This window comes from Hemitrygon akajei, chromosome 2 (genome assembly GCF_048418815.1).
Source record: "Hemitrygon akajei chromosome 2, sHemAka1.3, whole genome shotgun sequence".
In the NCBI taxonomy this organism is placed as follows: Eukaryota; Metazoa; Chordata; class Chondrichthyes; order Myliobatiformes; family Dasyatidae; genus Hemitrygon; species Hemitrygon akajei.
In genome coordinates this window covers 108,898,906-108,921,433 of record NC_133125.1, presented here as the reverse complement: position 1 = coordinate 108,921,433, position 22,528 = coordinate 108,898,906, and the positions used below count along the sequence as shown (strand labels likewise).

The 22,528-nt window shown below is 42.4% G+C and overlaps 1 protein-coding gene across 1 annotated transcript in view; it reads left to right on the top strand.

The window, feature by feature from the left end:
* Window positions 1–9,882: 9,882 nt before the first annotated feature.
* The window catches only part of cldn10a (claudin 10a), a 62,502-nt gene continuing 49,856 nt past the window's right edge, over window positions 9,883–22,528 (top strand). The window contains exon 1 of the mRNA XM_073064152.1: window positions 9,883–10,102. Within this exon, the coding sequence (XP_072920253.1) occupies window positions 9,883–10,102 (220 nt within the window). The remainder of the gene's footprint in view (window positions 10,103–22,528) is intronic.

Below are 22,528 nucleotides of genomic sequence, written 5' to 3'. Positions count from 1 at the left end.
CCGGCACAGCCTCTCTGAGCACCATCCTCTGCCGGTTGCACTACGACGCCCCCGCCAATGGCCACCAGCAACACGACCCCGAGGACTGGGGGCCTGTTCTTCTCAGCAGAGACCCGGACCTCACAACAGCAGCAGCAACGAAGAAGGCCTTCCTGGAGAGTTCCAGATGTTCCTCCGTGCTGTTTTTCATCAGATTAGGATTGTGCACGGCACCCTGCTTCACAAATAACAGATATCAGCTCTGGAGTGGCCGCTGCAAACTGCATCGTGCTACCCATAATTTACCATATCATTTAATAGATTTGAAATATACTGAAGTAGGATCTTCTTAAGCTAATCTACATAACATTGTGCATTATGTCAAATCAAAAGCAAAATTTCAAAACCTGTCAACAATTTTACTAAAAGTTTAAAAACCAAGATTGTGAGGCAGAAGAAGTATTCATCCCCTTTGGAATTACTATGCTAACTTTCCTCGGGTGCAATATACTATTACCTTACCTACTCACCCAATTTTGATTTAACAAATTGGAGTATGACCTGTTTTTAATGAATTCGTACTCCCCTCTGTCTGTAAGGTCCAACAGTATGGTAGATTTTCACCAGACCAAACCAAAACGTAGATAGAAGGATATTCAAGACAAGTCAGAGAAATGATAATAGGGAAGCACAAATCTGACCAAGGGTACAAGACCATCTTAAAGGCTGCTAGATACGTGGGTTATGACCAAAGGAAAAATGGCTGGAGTTGCTTAGCGCTTTAGTGCAAGGGAGTTTATTAGGTGCATCAAACATCAAACTGACAAAAATTGCAAAAAGAAAACTGCTAATATTTACAAAAGGATATCTACCAGAAAACACAATAACAGCTCTTGACAAAGGATCTCGGCCTGAAACATTGACTATCTACCCTTTTCCATATATACTGCCTGGCCTGCTGAGTTCTTCCAGTGTTCTGCTTTGGATTTCCAGCAGCTGAAGATTGCCTTATGTTTGTAACAGTTCCATACTATTTTTGTCCAGCGTAAATTCCTGGCTGCTCTGATCTCTTTCTCTTACTGGGAGCGATGTGACCCATTTATTAGGCAGCAGGACATACAATCTTTAATTGTCCACAAAGTTAATTTAACGCTTGAATTAGAATACAATGCACCCCACAACGTAGTTACAATCGTATTACAAAATAAACAGAATTGAATGGACTTTATAGCTTATATCCTTCATATACATAAGGAGTAACAATCTTTTCATTACAGTAGACAACAACCACAGATTCCCTTCACTAGAGAAATGGAATATTCTATCCTGTATAGAGGGAAAGGTACCATAAAGCCAATGCTTTAGGATCCATTATTAGAATATAGTGGGGAAGCCAGTAAAGTACACACACTCAGTGCAACGACAGCAAAATGACAAGGCAATGTTTTTGTGTATGTGTAAGGAGTGTGTTTACCAAGCACTCTCCGTCACGAAGGCACTGAACGTACCTTGGAGCCTTGGAAAAATATATGATACCGCAGTCACACTGTCTAGGTCAGGCGGGCCCTTCTAAACTCGCTGTGAAGAATAGCACTTCTAAGAGAGGCTACTGTGACGCCAGTAGTCACTCTGAGTGAGCTGCACAAGCCAGTGGCTGCAACTGGAGTTGGCTCATGACTTCACTATCTCGAAGGCCTTGCACAAAATGAGTATTTATAGAAGAGAGGCAAGGAGAAGCCCTGGCTTAAAAAAAAACATCATTCCCCATAAAGATTTTGCAAAGCATCTTAGAAGATACTGTAAACATGTGGAAGAAGGTCTTGTGGTTGGATGAGACTAAAGTGGAACTCTTTGGATTCAACACTAAGCAGGATGTGTGGTGTAAATCTAATACTGTGCATCAGCCAGGTAACACCATCCTGCCTGTAAAGTATGGTGGATGCCTTTTAGCAGCAATGACTGGACATCTGTTCAGTATTGATGTGACAATGAATCCGGAAAGATCCTGGATAAAAACCTGCCAGCCTCTGCCAGAAAGCTTAAAATGGGGAGGAAGTTCACCTTTCAGCAGGACAATGACCCAAAGCAAACATTGAGTAGCTTCAAATCAAGAAAATTGATGTCCTTGAGCAGCCCATTTAGAGTCCTGACATCCTGATTGAACATCTCTGGCAAGATCTCAAGATTGCTGTCTACCGCTGCTCCCCAACTAACCTGGAGTAGCTTAAGCAATTTTGCAAGGAAGAATGGGCAAATCTCACCCCATTACATTGTGCAAAACTAATATCCAAAATGTCTACAGGCTGTAATAGCTGTGAGAGGTGGTTCACCTACATACTGAGCAAAGGGGGATGAATACTCTTGAACTTCTGACATTTCAGTTTTTGTATTTTTAGTTTTTCATGCTTTGTAATTTTCCCTGTTTTTTGGCTCTGCTTTGGGGGAGAAAAGCAGCATGCAATTCAGAAGTAAAAATTCTCAGTTAAATCAATCAAAATCCCTGGTTGTAATACTCATTTATGTGAAAAGGGGTAGGGGGTTGAATGCTTTTACAAGGCACTGTACATATAAATATTTAAAGAAGTCTACCTTGGTACACTACATGATAAATGGTAGGGCATTGAAGAATGCAGTAGAACAGAGTGATCTAGGAATAATGGTGCATAGTTCCCTGAAGGTGGAATCTCATGTGGATAGGGTGGTGAAGAAAGCTTTTAGTATGCTGGCCTTTATAAATCAGAGCATTGAGTATAGGAGTTGGGATGTAATGTTAAAATTGAACAAGGCATTTGTAAGGCCAAATTTGGAGTATTGTGTACAGTTCTGGTCACCGAATTATAGGAAAGATGTCAACAAAATAGACAGAGTACAGAGAAGATTTACTAGAATGTTACCTGGGTTTCAGCACCTAAGTTACAGGGAAAGGTTGAGCAAGTTAGGTCTTTATTCTATGGACCGTAGGTTGAGGGGGGACTTGATAGAGGTATTTAAAATAATGAGGGGGATAGATAGAGTTGATGTGGATAGGCTTTTTCCATTGAGAGTAGGGGAGATTCAAACAAGAGGACATGAGTTGAGAGTTAAGGGGCAAAAGCTTAAGGGTAACATGAGGGGGAATTTCTTTACTCAGAGAGTGGTAGCTATGTGGAACGAGCTTCCAGTAGAAGTGGTAGAGGCAGGTTCGGTATTGTCATTTAAAGTAAAATTGGATAGGTATATGGACAGGAAAGGAATGGAGGGTTATGGGCTGAGTGCGGGCCAGTGAGACTAGGTGAGAGTAAGCGTTTGGCACGGACTAGAAGGGCTGAGATGGCCTGTTTCCATGCTGTAATTGTTATATAGTTATATGGTTATAAGCAAGAGTGGACTTCAGACTGCTGGAAAATGATGCCGGACTGTGATGGAGGACAAAAATTGGCAGGCGAATTGAATAAGTATTATTCATCAGTCTTCACTGTGGAAGCCACTAGCAACAAGCCAGAAATTCAAGAACGTTTGGGGAAGATATGAGTGTAGTCACTATTACCAAGGAGAAGATCCTCGGGAAGCTGAAAGGTCTGAGGGTAGATAAGTCACCTGGACCAGATGGACTACATCTCAGGGTTCTGAAAGAAGCAGCTGAATAGATAGTAGAGACATTGGTAATGATCTTTTAAGAATCTGGAAGGGTTTAGGAGGACAGGAACATCATAAACTTCATCCACTCTTTAAGATGAGAGGGAGGCAAAGGCTGGAAATTATAGGCTAGTTAACCTGACTTCAGTGGTTGGTAAGATGTTAGAGCCCATTATTAAGGATGAGATTTTAAGATACTTACCCATGATAAAATATGCTGAGTCAGCATGGTTTCCTTACGGGGAAATATTGCCTGACATACCTGTTGGAATTCTTTGACAAAGTAACAGGCAAGATAGACAAAGGATGGTCAATGGATGCTGCTTATTTGGATTGTCAAAAGGTCTTTTCAAGGTGTTGCACATGAGACTGTTAAATAAGATAGAAGCCCATAGTATGAGAGGAAAGATACTAGCATGGCTAGAATGATGGCTGACTGGCAAAAGGCAAAAAGTGGGCATTACGAGGACATTTTCTCATTAGCTGCTAGTGGTGTTCAGCAAGGGTTAATGTTGGGTCCACAACTTCTTACATTATATGGTAATAATCTAGGTGATAGAGTTGTTAGCTTTGTACCCAAGTATGCAGATAATAAAAAGATAAATGATAGTGATAAGGAAACAAGAAGGAATTGGACAGATTTGGAGAATAGGAAAAAAGGCAGATAGAATATAGTGTAGGGAAGTGTATGGTCATGCACTTTGGTAGAAAGAATAAAGGCATGGATTATTTTCTAAATAGGGAACTAATTCAGAAATTGAAGGTGCAAAGGGACTTGGGAGTCCTTGTGCAGGATTGCCTAAATGTTAACTTGTAGGTGGAGTTGGTGGTGAGGAAGACAAATGCAATGTTATCTTTCATTTCGAGAGGACTAGAATATAAAAGCAAGGATGTAATACTGAGGCTTTATAAGTTGTTGTTAAGATGACATATAGAGTGTTGTGAGCAATTTTGTACCCCATATCAAATGAAGGATGTGCTGGCATTGAAGAGGGTCCATGGGACATTTACAAGAATGATGCCATGGTAAATAAGAGAAAATCTGCAAATGCTGGAAATTCAAAGCAACACACACAAAATGCTGGAGGAACCTGGCAGGCCAGGCAGCATCTACGGAAATGACTAAACAGTCGAAATTTTGGGCCAAGACCCTTCAACAGGGCAGTGCTCCATATGTGGTCCTGATGAAGGGTCTCGGCCTGAAATGTCAACTGTTTACTCAGCTGCCATGCTGAGTTCCTCTAGCATTTTGTGGGTGTGGTGCTATGAAAGGGTTAAGTATGAAGAGTCTTTGATGGCTCTCTGCCTGTACTTACCGGAGTTTAGAAGAATAAAGAGGGATTTCATTGAAACCAATCAAATATTGAAGCCTTGGATCGAGTAGACATGGAGAGGATATGTCCTATCATATGAGAGTTTAAGAACAGAGGGCACAGCTTCAGAATAGAAGAACGGTCCTTTAGAACAGATGAAGTGGAATTTTGTTAGCCAGAGTATGGTGAATCTATGGAATTAATTTCCACACGGGATTGTGGAAGTCAAGTCTTTGGGTATATTTAAAGCAAAGATTGATGGATTCTTGGTTAGTAAGGGCATCAAAGATAACGGGACAGGCAGAAGAATGGGATTGAGAAGGAAAATAAGTCAACATGACTGAATGGCAGAGCAGAAGCGACAGGCCAAATGGCCTAGATCCGCTCCTGTATCTTATGCATGTGGTTTTGTGTTACTACCTTATTTACTCTTGGTACCTCAATTTTAGGAGCACCTGATGCTGTACTTGGACTGTTCTTCCGCACTCCTCACTGAACACTCCCTCTGACCTTAAAATTGATTTTGATATCCCCATGAGTTGCTTACAAATCATATTCTCTCAGTTTTATAATATATTCTGAAGATGTTGTGAATATGGAACAATCTGCCATAGGAAATAGCTGAGGCAGATATATTAACAAGTTTACTGTCATTGACATATGTTGTGAAATTTGTTGTTTTGTGGCAGTAAAACAGTGCAAGATGTACAAAATTACTGTAAGTGTAATAAGAATGTGCAACAGAGGAATAGTGAGGTAGTGTTTATAGACCATTCGGAAATCCGATGGCAGAGCGGAAGAAGCCGGTCCTGAGTGTGGATCTTCAGGCTCCTGTACTTCCTCCCTGATGGTAGCAATGAGAAGAGGTTATGTTCCAGGTGGTGAAGGTTCTCAATGACCTATTCACCCTTCTTGAGTTACCGTCTTTTTGAAGATGTGCTCACTGGTGGGAAGTCAATTGGACAAGTACATGGCTAGGGTCATACAGTACAGAACTGGTTCAGGTAGATCTCGGTTCTCATCATTGAGTCATGGGATAAACACAAAGGAACAGACGAGCATCTCAATCGGTAAGGACAGGCTGAGATGAAGGATCTGTTTCTGTGCTGTATGATTCTGACTCCATGATACATTTCCTTCTGAAGACCAATGTCTTTTAATCTCTTTCCTTTGTGGAAGACTTCACATTTTTCTCATTATAATCCATACGTCCATATTATCCAGATGGGGTACCTGGCCAAGTACTAAAGATATGTATGGACCAACTGGCTGGAGTAGATACTGCATGGACATATTCAACCCCTAACCATTTTGGAGAAGTATTCTCTGTTATGGTATGAATCATCTCCTGCCTCAGACGACCTGGCTTTGCTCCAATTTAACTACCATCATTATAGGGCAGTATCAGATACAATTTCTCCAGCTCTTCACTTATGGACAATGGGAACTTATACATCAGGCTACTGTTCATTGACTGCAGCTTGGCGTTAAACACAATAATCCCATCCAAACTCATCATCTTCAAGACCAAGACCTGGGCCACTATACCTCCCTCTGCAACTAGATTCACAACTTCATCATTGGCAGACCTCAACCAGTGAGAATTAGTAACAATATCCCCTCCTCGCTGAATCAACACAGGTGCAGCTCAAGGCTACATGCTCAGCCCACTGCTCTGCTCTCTATGCACACATGGCTATTTGGCTAAGTGCTGTTCCAATGCCATTTGCAAAGCCAACGATGATACTACAGCTTGACAAATCACAGGCGGCAATGAGGCAGATTACTGGAGCGAAATTGGCCACAACAACCTCTCACTCAACATCATCAAAACTACTGAGCTGATTGTTGGCTGCAGGAAGAGGAAGGAAGGTGAGCTATTCTATATTGAGGATCAGCAGAGGATGGAGTCAGCAACTTTAAATTGCTCAGCATTAACCGATTAGGTCATCTCTCCTGGGCCCAGTACACAGGTGAAATCATAAGGAAAATGTGCCAAAGTCTTTACTTTCTTGGGGGGTTAAGGGGGGTTGGCTTGTCTCTGAACACTAACAAACTTCAACAGATGTTTGTTGAAAGTTTGTTGAAGCTGCAGAGAGTGGAGCAATCTGCCCATTACATACAGGCACAACCGTCCACACCATGGTAGTATCTACAGAAGGTGCTGCCTCAAGAAGACAACATCCATCAAAGACCCTCATTATCCAGGCCACACAATCTTTTTGTAACTATCAACAGCATTGGGGTATGGAAGCCTGCAGTCCAGCACCACAAGGTTGAAGAACAGCTAATTCCCTTCAGTTATGAACTAGTGGTCTTGAACTAACCAGCAAAGTCATAAAATGTCCTTACATATTGACTTGAATTTTTCCCCTTTGGTTCAGTTCTTTCCCACCTACGTCCATGACACTTCACATCCTTCCACCACTTCAGGAACTTTCCATTCCTGGAGCTGACCGCCTCATTTTCACTATGAACACCCGGTCTCTGTAGAACTCTATCCCCCATCAGGAAGGCCTCAGGATTTTCTGCTTCTTTCTTGAAAACAAACCTAACTAGATCACCTCCACCACCATCCTCCTAATGTCTAACACCAGGGTTCCCAACCTGGGGTCCATGGCACAAAAAAGAGGTTGAAAACCCCTGGTCTAACAGAATTGATTCTCACCCTCAATGACTTCTCTATCAGCTCCTTTCACATTCTTCAGATCAAAGGTGGAGCCATAGGTACTCAGATGGGAATCAGCTACATCTGCCTTTTCAACAGCTGCATGAATAATCCATTTCCAAACCTACACTGATAATGCTCCCCGATTCTTTCTCCACTACATTGACACTGCCTCCTGCACCCATGCTGAGCTTAAAAATGTCATCCACTTTACTACTGAGTTCCACACTGCCCTGAAATTCACTTGATCCATTGTCAATATCTCTTTCCGCTTTCTTGATCTCTGTGTCTCTATCTCAGGAACTAGATTATTTACCACCAGTTTGTACAAACCACAATTATTTTACTATAACTCTTCTGAACCTAGCTCTTGCAGGGATGCTAGTCCCTTTTCTCAGATCCTCCAGCTCTGCCATATCTGTTCTCATAATGAAGCATTCCATTCCAGGACATTCAAGATGTCCTCATTTTTTTCAGAAAACAGTGTTCCCCTTCCACCACTATCAATGCAACCCTTATCTGCATCTCCTCCACTTTCCACACGTCTACCCTCATCCTAACTATAACACCTCCCACCCTACCATTAGAACTGGGGTAAGCTTCCCCTTGTCTCATCTACCACTCTGCTTTCCACAAGGATCACTCACCCTGGAACTCTCTTGTCCACTTGTCCCTTCCCACCAATCCCTCTCCAGGCACTTACCTGTGTTAACTGTTACACCTGCCCATGCACCCCTTTCCTCACGACCATTTAAGGTCATTAACAGTCCTTCCAGGTGAGGCAGAACTTTATTGGTGAATCCATCCTGGTCACTTATTGTTTTGTGTGCTCCCAGTGAGGCCGCCTCTACATTGGTGAGACCCATTGCAGACTGGGAGAAATCACTTGAGTGAGTACCTTTCCGTCTCTGCTCCCCGCCCCACCCCCAGCACCCTGTATTTCCCGGTGGCTCCCAGTGGCCAGCCATTTTACTTCATCTCCCCATTCCCGCAATGACATATCTGTCCATGGCCACCTTTACTGCCAATTGAAGCCAATTTAAAACAGTGAATTGTTTTGTTTATGTCTCCCCTCTCGCTGTGAAATGGTGACACTCCTTTTTCTCTTATTAGAGAGCTGGTGGTATGTTGAATTACTGGGTGAATGAGCAGTATTTGGGCTACTGAAAGTCTGTGTCTTTATTGATGCTTTGCTGCATGCTCGAGTGCTCGGAGGGGGTGCCAATACTTTTTGCTGGTGGGGGAGGGCGTCATTGCTTTGCTTCTGCTTATGTGTGGGAGGGGGAGTTGGGGTGGCTTTGGGGCTCTAACATTTAACTGTCATTCATTCTTCGGGCCACTCCTCTGTTTTTGTGGATGTTTGTGAAGAAGAAGAATTTCAGGATGTATATTGTATACATTTCTCCAACATTAAATGTACCTATTGACCTTTTGAAAATTATGAGCGGTATAGACAGGGTAAGTGTAAATAGACTTTTTCCAATGAGATTGAGCAAGATGAGAACTAGAGGTCATGGGTTAAGGGTGAAAGGTGGAATGTTTAAGGGGAACATGAGGGCAACCTTCTTCACTCAGAGGATGGTGAGTGTGGAATGAGCTGCCAGCAGAAGTGGCGAATGTAGGTTTGAGGTCGACATTTAAGAGAAATTTGGGTAGGTACATGAATGGGCTTAAAGGGCTATGGTCTGGTTACAGGTCCATGGAATTAGGCAGATAAATAGTTTGGTGTGGACTAGATGGGCTGAAGGGCCTGTTTATATGCAGTAGCATTCTATGACTCTATAATGTGTGGGCTTGACTGCATTTATCAAACCATCATTATTAGACAGTGATCCTGGCCTTTAAAATATTCACTTATTTTTATTTGTTCCAAAAATAACATCACTTCAGCTTTTGTTAGTTCAGCGTGTATGTTTTGGTACTTAACTCATTAGAATATGCTGTTGTTGTTGTTGGGATCCTGGTTTCACTTCTGCCATTCTCAGATGTTTAGTCCCAACAGGAAGGTACGAGTTGACAAAGGTACTTACACGTTTAAAGGTGTTGAAAAGAGGCTGACTGTCCTATGACGTAAGGTAATTGACCTGTGCACAGATTTCAACTTTTCAGCAAATTTTTATTTCACTCAGTCCCAAAGACACGGAGTCTGCCACACGCGGCTCCCCACAAGGGAAAAGAGTGACGGACCAGCTTTGCTTCTAATTTCAGTCCTATTAATTTGAGTGATACACGTAGAGATAATCGACAGGGGGAAAAAAAAAGAGAATTAAACTGATTTAAATTATAAACCGATCGATAATCCTAGAAATGGCGAAGATGTCAATTGAAATCGTTGCCTTCATTATATCCGTGTCTGGATTTATTTTAATTTCTTCCACAGTGCCCACGGACTATTGGAAAGTGTCTACCATCGACGGTACTGTTATCACCACGGCCACATTTTGGGCCAATCTCTGGAAAACATGTGTAACAGATTCTACTGGCGTGTCCAACTGCAAAGAATTCCCATCCATGCTCGCACTCGATGGTTCGTAGTTTCAATGAATCTTTTCGAGCGTCTGTTTATTTTTATTGCTTTCAAGTCTCCGTATACTTATAGCAACGCGCAGCTCCTTTACTTTCTGTGATTTATTTATCGGGAATTTGCAGTCTTGATATGACGGATGGAATAATAGAAACTCAGCCCTTGATTGTGGACATTTTAAAGAATAGGCACTTTATCTAACAATTATTGTTTAGCATTCCTGTTCAGTCTTTAACAGCAAAATACCTTAACGCTAAAAAGAAGTTCATTGTTCTGTGAATTGGAGAGATACCTAAATATTTATGCTCGGGCTCTTTAGATCTTAATATTCCAGGTGAAAGCCTATAGTTTCTCCGTTCCTGTGGGATTTGCATCGACAAAGAGAGATGTACCATTTTCCGATGCTTCAGGTGGATGCGCTAAATCTTATTTTATTATTTGGTATAGAAAACAAAATGCAGCTATATGTTCTAAGAAAAGTGCATGAATACTAACAATTCTTAATCTGAGAGTTTAGATTGCAAATGCATTTAGATCTTGGTCAACATAATGATAACTTGTATATTTATTAACAATCCTATGCAATCTGGTGGACATGCTTATATACACAATCTATCAGTCTGGCATAATACTTTATTCAGAACAATTGCTCTGATGAAGGGTCTGACATGAAATGTTAGCTCCGTTTCTTTTTCCAAAAATGCTGTCTGATTTGCTGAGTGTTTGCACAGTATTCTGTTTTTGTTTCAGACTTCTAGATACCCTGACAGATTAGTGACCTCCATTGATATTAAATTCAAAAGTCAGTCTCTCTCCCTCCTTCCCCCCCTCCCTCCTCCCCTTCCCCACCTTCTCTCTCCCCCTCTCTCTTCCTCCCTCCCTGCACTTTTAGTAATTGTTCTTTATCTTTTGACGCAATTCAAGACAATATTGTGAAGGTAGTTAACTACCACATCAAGCTTTTTGTATATTTTCTGACTTGGAGAAAAAAAATTGATGGCCCTCTATAAAAACAGAAGTCGTTTGTTCCCTGGGGATCACGTATATCTGCCTGCTTTGATCTTTATTTTCAGCTATTTCACTGTCACTTAAAATGTTCCTTCTTTTCATGCTTTTCCACCGCTTCCTTTATTCTCTTTCCAGTTATTTTTCTTCATTCCCTAAATCACACTTTTTATTAAGCTTGATCTGTTTAAATTCAAATTTCTGTAGTTAGTGCATTTTACAGGCTTACAACGGTTGGTGTCAGTTGTAGCCAGTCACTCGGGCATTGGCTGCAAAGATTAGAAAACGGTTGCTCAGAAATGCAAAATTATTTTCTTCCAGTTTTTTTTTCAAATCACTTTTTTCCCACTCTGCTTGCAACATCCTGGCCAGTGCATTACTGCTGAAATTCAAGTGGTGCTGAATATCTCAGAATGCTCTTTGATTTGAAAAATTATATTGAACCAGAAGCGGTTGATTTTTGACACCCCAGAGCCCCAGAGGTACCTCTTGCTCCCAGCATGCAATCTGAAACTTATTGTGCTTTGGATGTTTTGTATTGACTTCTGATAGTAAGTACTATGACATTCTGTTACGACAGTCAACCTGCAGGGACTGTAAATTGTTTTGTTCAGCTATAAGTACTCCGTAAGTGTTACCCTACTTTGTCTTTGTTGCTGACTTTCAGGACTCGTACAGCTTTCAATATAAAGACAAGGAATCAAAAGAACCACAAGGCTTGTCTTTCAGCATAAAATTCCTGTTCCAACTAGAGCAAGGTGGAATGTAGGTAGAATCAAAATCAGGATTAATATTATAGGCATATGTCGTGAAATTTGTTAACTTTGCAGCAGTACCACAATACAATACATAATAATGGAAAAAACTATGAATTACTATTTTATATATTAAACAGTTTAATTGAATAAGTATTGCAAAAATAGAAGTTAAAAGAAATAGTGAGGAAGTGTTCATGGGTTCAATGTCCATTCAGAAGTCAGACGGCAGAGAGGAAAAAGTTGTTCCTCAATCCTCATTCGTTGAGTGTGTGCCTTCAGGCTTCTGTACCTCCCCCCTGATGGTAGCAATCAGAACAGGGCATGACCTGGAAGATAGGGGTCTTTAATAATAGACACGGCCTTTTTGAGACATCACTCCTTGAAAATGTTCTGGACACTATGGAAGCTAGTGCCCATGATGGAGCTGACTAAGCTTACAACTGTCTGAAGCTTACTTCGATCCTGTGCAGTAGCCTCACCCCCCCCCCCCCCCATACCAGACAGTGATGTACTCAGAGTGTTCTCTACAGTACATCTGTAGACATTTCCCAAACAGAACCATTCTTATATCAATACCTAGGTTGCTTTAATCCCAGCACAGAAATGGGAAAATACTCTGTTTGATACATTTCTTTGTATAATAGGGCACAAGAGAAGGCCTTTGACCCCTGATGGTGTGCCAAATTAACTAAACCAATATCTCCTAATTAATCCAATTCCTCATTAGCCTTATCCCTCCCTTCTCTTCGTATTCATATGTCTGTGCAAGAATCTCTTAAATGCAATGTATTCTAGGACATTATCTCTGTGAAAAAAAAATTGTCTTGCATATCTGCTTCGTACCTTCCCTCCTCACCTCAAATAACTGCCCTCTAATACTGGACTTTCCAATCCAGGGAACAAGAATCTGCTGTCTACTCTATCTATGTCTCATTTAAATTTATAAAATTCTATCTAATCCCCCCTCAATCTCCACTGAACTAGAGAAAACAGCCCCAGCTTTTCCAACCTCTCTGTATAACATATAATCTCCAAATCAGGCAGTATGCTGGTAAACCTCCTCTATACCACCTCCAAAGCCACCGCAGTGTTCCTATGAGGAGGTGCCCAGAACTGAATGCAATAATCTAAATGTGGACTAGCTAGAGTTTTATAAAGCTGTAACATGGCTTCCTGGCTCTTGGAGTCAGCAGTCTGAGACCTTCTTTACCACAATATTCACCTCTGTGCCACCTTTAGAGAGCCTTGTACCTGGAACCCAAGATCGGTCTGTTCATCAATACTGATCCTAGCACTAACTCTGTACTCTCCCTTTATCCCAAACTGCAGTACTTCCTATTTGGATCTCTGGATTTTTGGATCATTGTGCTCTCTTCCAGGGAGGTGAGATGTGTACAGAAGTGACAGTTTGCACCTGAACTGGAGGAGAATAAATATCCCAGTGGGAAGGTTCACTATACTGCACGAGGAGATTTAAACTAGAGTTGCAGGGAGATGGGAACCACTGCTAGAGAACAGATTGAGGCTGTGGAGAAAGCCATTGTTGAGCCTACATAAAAGTCAGGAATCAAAAGGATGCGTGTGGTGAGACTAATGTTCTAACCTGCGTATATTTCAATGCGAGTGTTGTTGGAAATGTGGATGATTTTACGGCATAGATCAGCACATGGAATTATGACATGGTAGCCATTAGTGCAGCTTGGTTGCCGGAGGGCCGGGACTGCCAGCTCATTGTTCCGGACTTCCGATGTTTTAAATGTGATAGAGCAAGAGGAATTGAAGGGGGGAGGGTAGCGTTGCTAGTCAGAGAAAATATCATGGCAGTGCTCAGTCAGGACAGACTGGAGAACTCATCTAGTGAAGCTTTATAGTTAGAAGTGAGAAATAGGAAAGGTACGACCATGTTAATGGGGCTACATTACAGACCACCCCACAGACTGCAGGATTTAGAGGAGCAAGTTTATAGAGAGATCACAGACTGTTGCAAGAAACATAAGGTTGTGATAGTAGGTGGTTTTAACTTTATATGTATTGACTGGAACTCCCAAACTGTAAAAGGACTAGATGGGAAAGTGTTTGTCAAATATGTTCAGGAACTTTCTTTAATCAGTATGTAAAAGTCCCATCCAAAGAAAATGTGATACTAGATCTCCTATTAGGAAATGAGATGGGGGAGGTGACTTAAGTTTGTGTAGGGTAGAATTTTGCATGAAGTAATCATAATGCCATTAGTTTCAAGGTAATTATGGAAAAGCATAGATCTGGTCCTCGGGTTGAGATTCTGAATTGGAAAACAGATCAATTTGGATGGTATCAGATAGGATCTGGCAAGTGTGGATTGGGACGGGCTGTTTTCTGATGGGAAGCTTTCAAAAGTGAAACTTTAAGGTTATACAGTTTGGATGTTCCAGTTGGAGTAAAAGGCAAGGATAACAGGTTTAGGGAACCTTGGTTGTTGTGAGATATTGAGGCCCTGGTGAAGAGACAAAAGGAAGAGCATAGCAGTTATAGACTGGTAGGAAGAACCGAGGTTTGTGAGTATAAGAGATGCAAGAAAACTCTTGTGAAGGAAATCAGGAAGTCTAAAAGAAGGCATGTGGTTGCTCCAGCAGACAAGGTGAAGGAGAATGCTAAGGGCTTCGACAGATGTATTAAGAGGAAAAAGACTGCAAGGGACAAAATTCACTGGGAGGTCAGAGTGGTAGTTTATGCATGGAGCTGAAAAAGATGGGGGAGATCTTAAATGGTCTTTTTGCATCTTTATTTACTCAGAAGATGAACAGAGTCTATAGAAGTGAGGTGAAGCAGCAGCAAGCTCATGGGCCATATACAGATGACAGAGGAGGAGATGTTTATTGTGTTGAGGCAAATTAGGGTGGATAAATTCCCAGGGCCTGACAAGGTCTCACCCTGTGTGAGGCAATGCAGAAATTGCAGGGGCCCAAGTAAATATATTTCAAAAATCCTTGGCTATGAGTGAGGTGCTGGGGGATTGGAGGATTGCCAATGTTGTTCTGTTGTTCTAAGAATAAGCCAGAAATTCATAGGCCGATTACTCTGACATGAGTACTGAGAAAGTTATTGGAAGGTATTCTAAGGGACCAAGTATATGAATATTTAGATAGACAGAGACTGATTAGGGTTAATCAACATGACTTCATGCATGCTAGGTCATGTCTAACCAATCGTATAGAGTTTTTTAAGGAAATTAAAAATTAAAACTCTGGGACCTCTACTTTTCGTGATTTTTATTAGTGACCTGGATGTGGGGGTAGAAGGGTGGGTTGGCAAGTTTGCAGATGACACAAAGGTAGGTGGTGTTGTAGATAGTGTAGAGGATTGTCAAAGATTGCAGAAAGACATTGATAGGATGCAGAAGTGGCTGAGAAATGGCAGATGGAGTTTAACCCAGAGAAGTGGGAGGTGGTACATTTTGGAAGGACAAACTTCAAAGCAGAGTATAAAGTAAATGGCAGGATACTTGGTATTGTGGAGGAGCAGAGGGATCTGGGGGTACATGTCCACAGATCCCTGCAAGTTGCCTCACAGGTAGATAGGGTAGTTAAGAAAGCTTATGGGGTGTTAGCTTTCGTAAGTCGAGGGATAGAGTTTAAGAGACGCGATGTAATGATGCAGCTCTATAAAACTCTAGTTAGGCCACACTTGGAGTACTGTGTCCAGTTCTGGTCGCCTCAGTATAGAAAGGATGTGGAAGCATTGGAAAGGGTACGGAGCAGATTTACCAGGATGCTGCCTGGTTTAGAAAGAATGGATTATGATCAGAGATTAAGGGAGCTAGGGTTTTACTCTCTGGACAGAAGGAGGATGAGAGGATAGAGGTGTCCAAGATATTAAGAGGAATAGACAGAGTGGACAGCCAGCACCTCTTCCCCAGGGCACCACTGCTCAGTACAAGAGGACATGGCTTTAAGGTAAGGGGAGGGAAGTTCAAGGGGGATATTAGAGGAAGGTTTTTCACTCAGGGAGTGGTTGGTGTGTGGAATGTACTGTCTGAGGCAGATACACTAGTGAAGTTTAAGAGACTACTAGACAGGTATATGGAGGAATTTAAGGTGTGGGGTTATATGGGAGGCAGGGTTTGAGGGTCGGCACAACACTGTGGGCCAAAGGGCCTGTAATGTGCTGTACTATTCTATGTTCTATGTAAATTACCAGGAAAACTGATGAAGTTAAGACAGTGGATCGTGTCTACATGGACTTTAGCAAGGCCTTTGATGTAGTTCTGCCTGAGAGGATGGTCAAGATGGTTCAGTTGTTTGGTACTCAAAAAGATGCAGCAAAGAAGACCATCAAAGCTTGAGGCAGGATCTGGACCAGCTGGAAAAATGGGATGAAAAATGGCAGATGAAATTTAATGCAGACAAGTGTGAGGTGTTGTACTTTGGGAGGACCAATCAGGGTAGATCTTACACAGTGAATGGTAGGCACTGGGAAGTGTGTGGAACAGAGAGATCTGGGAATGCAGAACCATAATTCCTTCAAAGTGGAGTCACTGGTAGATTTTGGCACATTAACCTTAATAAATCAAAGTATTGAATACAGGAGTTGAGATGCTATGTTGAAATTGTTTAATGTGCTGGAGCTTTTGGAAAGCATCAAGTTGGATAAATCACTGGGACTAGATGAGATGTACCCCAGGCTACTGTGGGAGACGAGGGAGGAGATTGCTGAGCCTCTGGCAATGATCTTTGCATCATCAATGGGGACGGGAGAGGTTCTGGAGGATTAGAGGGTTGCGGATGTTGTTCCATTATTCAAGAAAGGGAGTAGAGATAGCCCAGGAAATTATAGACCAGTGAGTCTTACTTCAGTGGTTGGTAAGTCAATGGAGAAGATCCTGAGAGGCAGGATTTATGAACATTTGGAGAGGCAATATGATTAGGAATCGTCAGCATTGCTTTGTCAAAGGCAGGTTGTGCATTACGAGCCTGGTTGAATTTTTTGAAGGTGCGACTAAACACATTGATGAAGATACAGCAGTAGATGTAGTGTATATGGATTTCAGCAAGGGATTTGACAAGGTACCCCATGCAGGCTTATTGAGAAAGTAAGAAGGCATGGGGTCCAAGGGGACAATGCTTTGTGAACCCAGAACTGGCTTGCCCACAGAAGGCAAAGAGTGGTTGTAGAAGGGTCATATTCTGCATGGAGGTCCATGACCAGTGGTGTGCCTCAGGGATCTGTTCTGGAACCCTACTATTCATGATTTTTATAAATGACCTGGATGAGAAAATGGAGGGATGGGTTAGTAAATTTGCTGATGACATTAATGTTGGGGGTGTTGTGGATAGTGTAGAGGGCTGTGAGTGGTTATTGTGGGACATTGATAGGATGCAAAACTGGGCTGAGAAGTGGCAGATGGAGTTTAACCCAGATAAGTGTGAGGTGGTTCATTTTGGTAGGTCAAATATGATGTCGGAATATAGTATTAATGGTAAGACTCTTGACAGTGTGGAGGATCAGAGGGATCTTGGGGTTCGAGTCCACAGGACACTCAAAGCTGCTGCGCAGGTTGACTCTGTGGTTAAGAAAGCATACGGTGCATTGGCCTTCATCAATTGTGGGATTGAGTTTAGGAGCCGAAAGATAATGTTGCACTATACAGGACCCTGGTCAGACCCCACTTGGAGTACTATTCTCAGTTCTGGTCGCCTCACTACAGGAAGGATGTGGAAACCATAGAAAGAGTGCAGAGGAGATTTACAAGGATGTTGCCAGGATTGGAGAGCATGCCTTATGAGAATAGGTTGAGTGAACTTGGCCTTTTTTTTGGAGCGACGGAGGATGTGAGGTGACCTGTCAGAGGTATACAAGAAGATGAGAGGCATTGATCGTGTGGATAGTTGAAGGCTTTTTCCCAGGGCTGAAATGACTAGCACGAGAGGGCAAAGTTTTAAGGTGTTTGGAAGCAGGGACAGAGGAGATGTCAGGGGATGTCAGGGGTAAGTATTTTACACAGAGAGTGGTGAGTGCGTGGAATGGGCTGCCGGTGACAGTGGTGGAGGCAGTTACGATAGTGTCTTTTAAGAGATTCCTGGACAGGTACATGGAGCTCAGAAATATAGAGGGCTACTGGTAACCCTAGGTAATTTCTAAGGTAAGGACATGTTTGGCACAGCTTTGTGGGCCGGAGGGCCTGTACAGTGCTGTAGGTTTTCTATGTTTCTAACTATGGGCTTGAACCCAAGATACCTCTGCATATCATTGCTATTAAGTGTAACTGTATACCTTTTCCTCTCATTTGACTCCCAAAATATAACACCTCACACTTCCCAGTTTAAACACCATCATCCTCTTCACTGCCCATATCTGTAACTGATCTATATCTTGCTCATGTTGGATAGTCTTTCACACTGTCTGCAGTATATATGTGTATATGTGTGTATGTGGTGTGTGTGTGTATAGATATATATATATATATATATATATAAAGAGATCCCTGTACCAACCCTTGAAGAACACTGGTTATCGATCTCTGGCCTCAATAACAACCTTCTACAGCGACTCACTCTCTGCTATTGGTAAACCAGTTCCAAAGTCAATCTTGCAAATTCACCTTGGATCCCAAGTGTCTTTATCTTCCGAATCACCCTACACTCTGGAACTTTGTTCACTAAAGTCTGGAGTTCTCTTCTGGCTACTTCATAGCCCTCAAACTCCCTGTTTGATTTAATTTACAAATGCTTCCTTCTTCTTCATGACTCAATTAACTACTGCTTGATATCAAAGATTTCCAGACTCTGTGTGTGTGTGTGTGTGTGTGTGTGTGTGTGTGTGTGTGTGTGTGTGTGTGTGTGTGTGTGTGTGTGTGTGTGTGTGTGTGTGTGTGTGTGTGTGTGTGTGTGTGTGTGTGTGTGTGTGTGTGTGTGTGTGTGTGTGTGATCGATCCGTTAGTCTCGTGAGACTGTGGATCTGTGCTCTCTCCAGGTGCAGGCCTGGGCAAGGTTGTATGGAAGACAGGCAGTTGCCCAAGCAGCGAGTCTCCCTTCTCCACACCACCGATATTGTCCAAGGGAAGGGCAAACACCGATACAGTTTGGCACCAGTGACCTCGCAGGAGTTGCCAGAATGAGAATGAAGACAATGTTGGACTGCCTTAGGGACTCCAGCTCCGGATTTGTCCTCAGGGTTTGCTCCCGAAGCCTTTCCCATGAGTGGGTATGGCCGCAAGGCAGCGGAGGTTTGAAATCAGAGTTTTTCCCTCTCTCAGATGGACTGCCTTCCCAGGCTGATGAGCTCCATCTACCTGAAGCACTGGTTTTAAGGCACCAGGACCCGCCTTCACCCCTTCTCCTGTCAGTAGAAACGGTTCCGCTGGGCTTAGAGGCTAAGCCACACGAGAAGGCCTGGAGTTAGACTTGGTTGTCAGAGGCTATTTGAGTCGCATGCTGTGAGGAGCACTTTTAGGTAGTGGGAGCTTGTCCCCATTACCACTCCTCGGCTTGACAACCTTGGGAGTGTGAGTGTGTGTGTGTGTGTGTATACAGATACATACATATACATACACGATAATTGTTAAAGTAAGTGGTGCAGAAAAAAATATAGTGAGGTAGTGTTCATGGTTTCATTGACCATTTAGAAATTATGAGGTAGAAGGGAAGAAACTGTTCTTGAATCGCTGAGTGTGTGCCTTTAGGCTTCTGTACAGATGTTAACAGTGTGAAGAGGGCCTGTCCTGGGCGGTGGGGATTGTTATTGATGGACGCTGCCTTCCCAAGGCACCACACCTTGAAAATGTCTTGGATACTGTGGAGGCTATTACCCATGATGGAGCTGATTAATTTTACAAGTTTCTGCAACTTGCTTCGATCTTGTGAAGTAACCCACCCCACCATACCAGACGGTCATGCAGCCAGTTCGTATGCTCTCCATGGTACATTTGGAGAAGTTTTCAGGTGTTTTAATTGTCTTGCCTTCTTTATAGCTGCATTAATATGTTGCGTCCAGGTCAGGTACTCAGATATTGACACCCAGAAATTTGAAGTTGTTCATTCTCCCCACTTCTGATCCCTCTATGAGGATTGGTTTTGTTTTCTCTTCTTACCCTTTCTGAAGTCCATGAACAGGTCTTTGGTCTTACTAACATTGAGTGCAGGATTGTTGCTGCAACTCCACTCAACTAGCTGGTATATCTCACTCCAGTATGTTCTCTCGTCACCATCTGAAATTCTGCCAACAATGGATGTATCATCAGCAAATTTATTGATAGCATTAGAGCTATGCCTAGCCACACAGTCATGGGTGTAGAGAGAGTAGGGCAGTGGGCTAAGCACGCATCCCTGTGGTGCACTAGTGTTAATTATCAGCAAAGTGGAGATGTTATTTCCAATCAGCACAGATTGTGGTTTACTGGTTAGGAAGTTGTGAATCCAATTGCAGACGGAGGTACAGAGGCCCAGATTCTGTAGCTTTTCAATCAAGATTGTAGGAATGATAGTGTTAAATGCTGAGTTATAGTCAATAAACAGCATCCAGACATAAGTATTTGCAGCGTCCAGGTGATCCAAGGTTGTGTGAAGAGCCATTGAGATCACATTTGCTGTAAACCTATTTTGGTGATAGGTGAATTACCTACTGTTTTTCATTGGCTCTCCTCTATTATGTCCTGCTTAAGTTTGGAGAAAATTAGAAGCTGGACGTTTGACACATCTTTTAATGTTGAACAAGCCTGGCGACCTTTTATTCAATATTTTCAATGGATTTGATTTTTTTCCTCTCTCTTTCTCTTTTCCCTTTTTAAAATTTTTTTTAGGTAAAAATTTCTTTTTTTTAGGTAAAATTTTTAGGTAAAAATTTCTGACTGTAGCAGTGAGAGTTTGAAAATGTCTTTGAATACCCCTGCCTGTTGGTTGACATAGGTTTTCAGAGCCTTACAGGTACTTCGTCAGGCCCCGGCAAATTGAAAGACAGTTTGATCTTGACCTTCGAGACACAGATCACAGTGTCATTGGATGCTGCAGGGATCCTCAAAGTTGTGATTTTATTCTCCCTTTCATCTGGTAGTGAAGTATCGCTGCCATTCATGATGTCAGGTTTTGCATTGTAGGAAGTAAACCCTACCAGAGTTGACGTGCATTCAATGTTGCCTCTAACCTCTCCCAGAACTGTTTCTTGGCTCTTGAAATAGCGCTCCACAAGTGTACCAGTATCCTGAGAATGGTAGCTGAAGAGATTGGTAGACGTTAGTAATGATCTTTCAAGAATCATTAGATTCTGGAATGGTTTGGCAGGACTTGTAAATTGCAAATGTCACTCCACTTTTTAAGAAGGGAACGAGGCAAAAGGCAGGAAATTATAGACCAGTTAGCCTGACTTCAGTGGGTGGTAAGATATTGGTGTCCATTATTAAGGATGAGGTCTCAGGGTACTTGAGGCACGTGATAAAATAGGCTGGGCTGAAGTCAGCCTTGTTTCTTTAAGGGAAAATCTAGCTTGACAATTTTGTTAGAATTCTTGAGGAAATAACAGGCAGGATAGACAAAGAAAAGTTAGTGGATGTTGTTTATTTGGATTTTCAAAAGCCTTTGACAAGGTGCTGCACATGAGGCTGCTTAACAAGATTAGAGCCCATGGTATTACAGGAAATATATCAGCATGGATAGAAGATTGGCTGACTGACGGGAGGCAAAGATTGGGAATAGAGGAGAACTTTTCTGATTGATGCCTGGTGACTCACGGAGTGCCGCAGGGGTTGGTGTTAGGATAGGTTCTTTTCGTGTTATATGTCAATGATTTGGATGATGGAATTGATTGCTTTATGGCCCTTTGTGGACAACATGAAGATAGGTAGAGGGGGAGGTAGTACTGAGGAAGCAGGGAGTCTGTGACAGATTAGGAGAATGGGCAAAAAAGTGGAGAAGTGGCCTTTGGAATTTTCCATCAACTTACCAACCACTGAAGTGAGACTCACTGGTCTATAATTTCCTGGGCTAGCTCTACTCCCTTTCTTGAATAAGGGAACAACATCTGCAACCCTCCAATCCTCTGGAATCTCTCCCGTCCTCATTGATGACGTAAAGATCATCGCCAGGGGCTCAACAATCGCCCCCCTCGCTTCCCACAGTAGCCTGGGGTACATCTTGTTTGGCCCTGGTGGCTTATCCAACTTGATGCTTTCCAAAAGCTCCAGCACATCGTCTTCCTATCCCTCTCCAGTGCTATGGTAAAGTTGATAGAATTGTGATCACTTTCTCCAAAATGCTCTCCCACTGAGAGACCTGACTCCTGACCAGGTTCATTTCCCAATACCAGATCAAGTACAGCCTCTCCTCTTGTAGGCTTATCTACATATTGTGTCAAGAAACCTTCCTGAACACTCCTAACAAACTCCACCCCATCTAAACCCCTCACTCTAGGAAGATGCCAATCAATATTTGGAAAATTAAAATTTCCCACCACAACAAATCTTTATTATTACAGCTTTGCAGAAACTGTCTCCCTATCTGCTCCTCGATGTCCCTGTTACTATTGGGTGGTCTATAAAAAACACCCAGTAGAGTTATTGACCCCTTCCTGTTCCTAACTTCCACCCACAGAGACTCCGTAGACAACCCCTCCATGACTTCCTCCTTTTCTATTCCTGATCAACAGTGCCATGCTCCCCACCTCTTTTGCCTCCCTCCCTGTCCTTTCTGAAACATCTAAA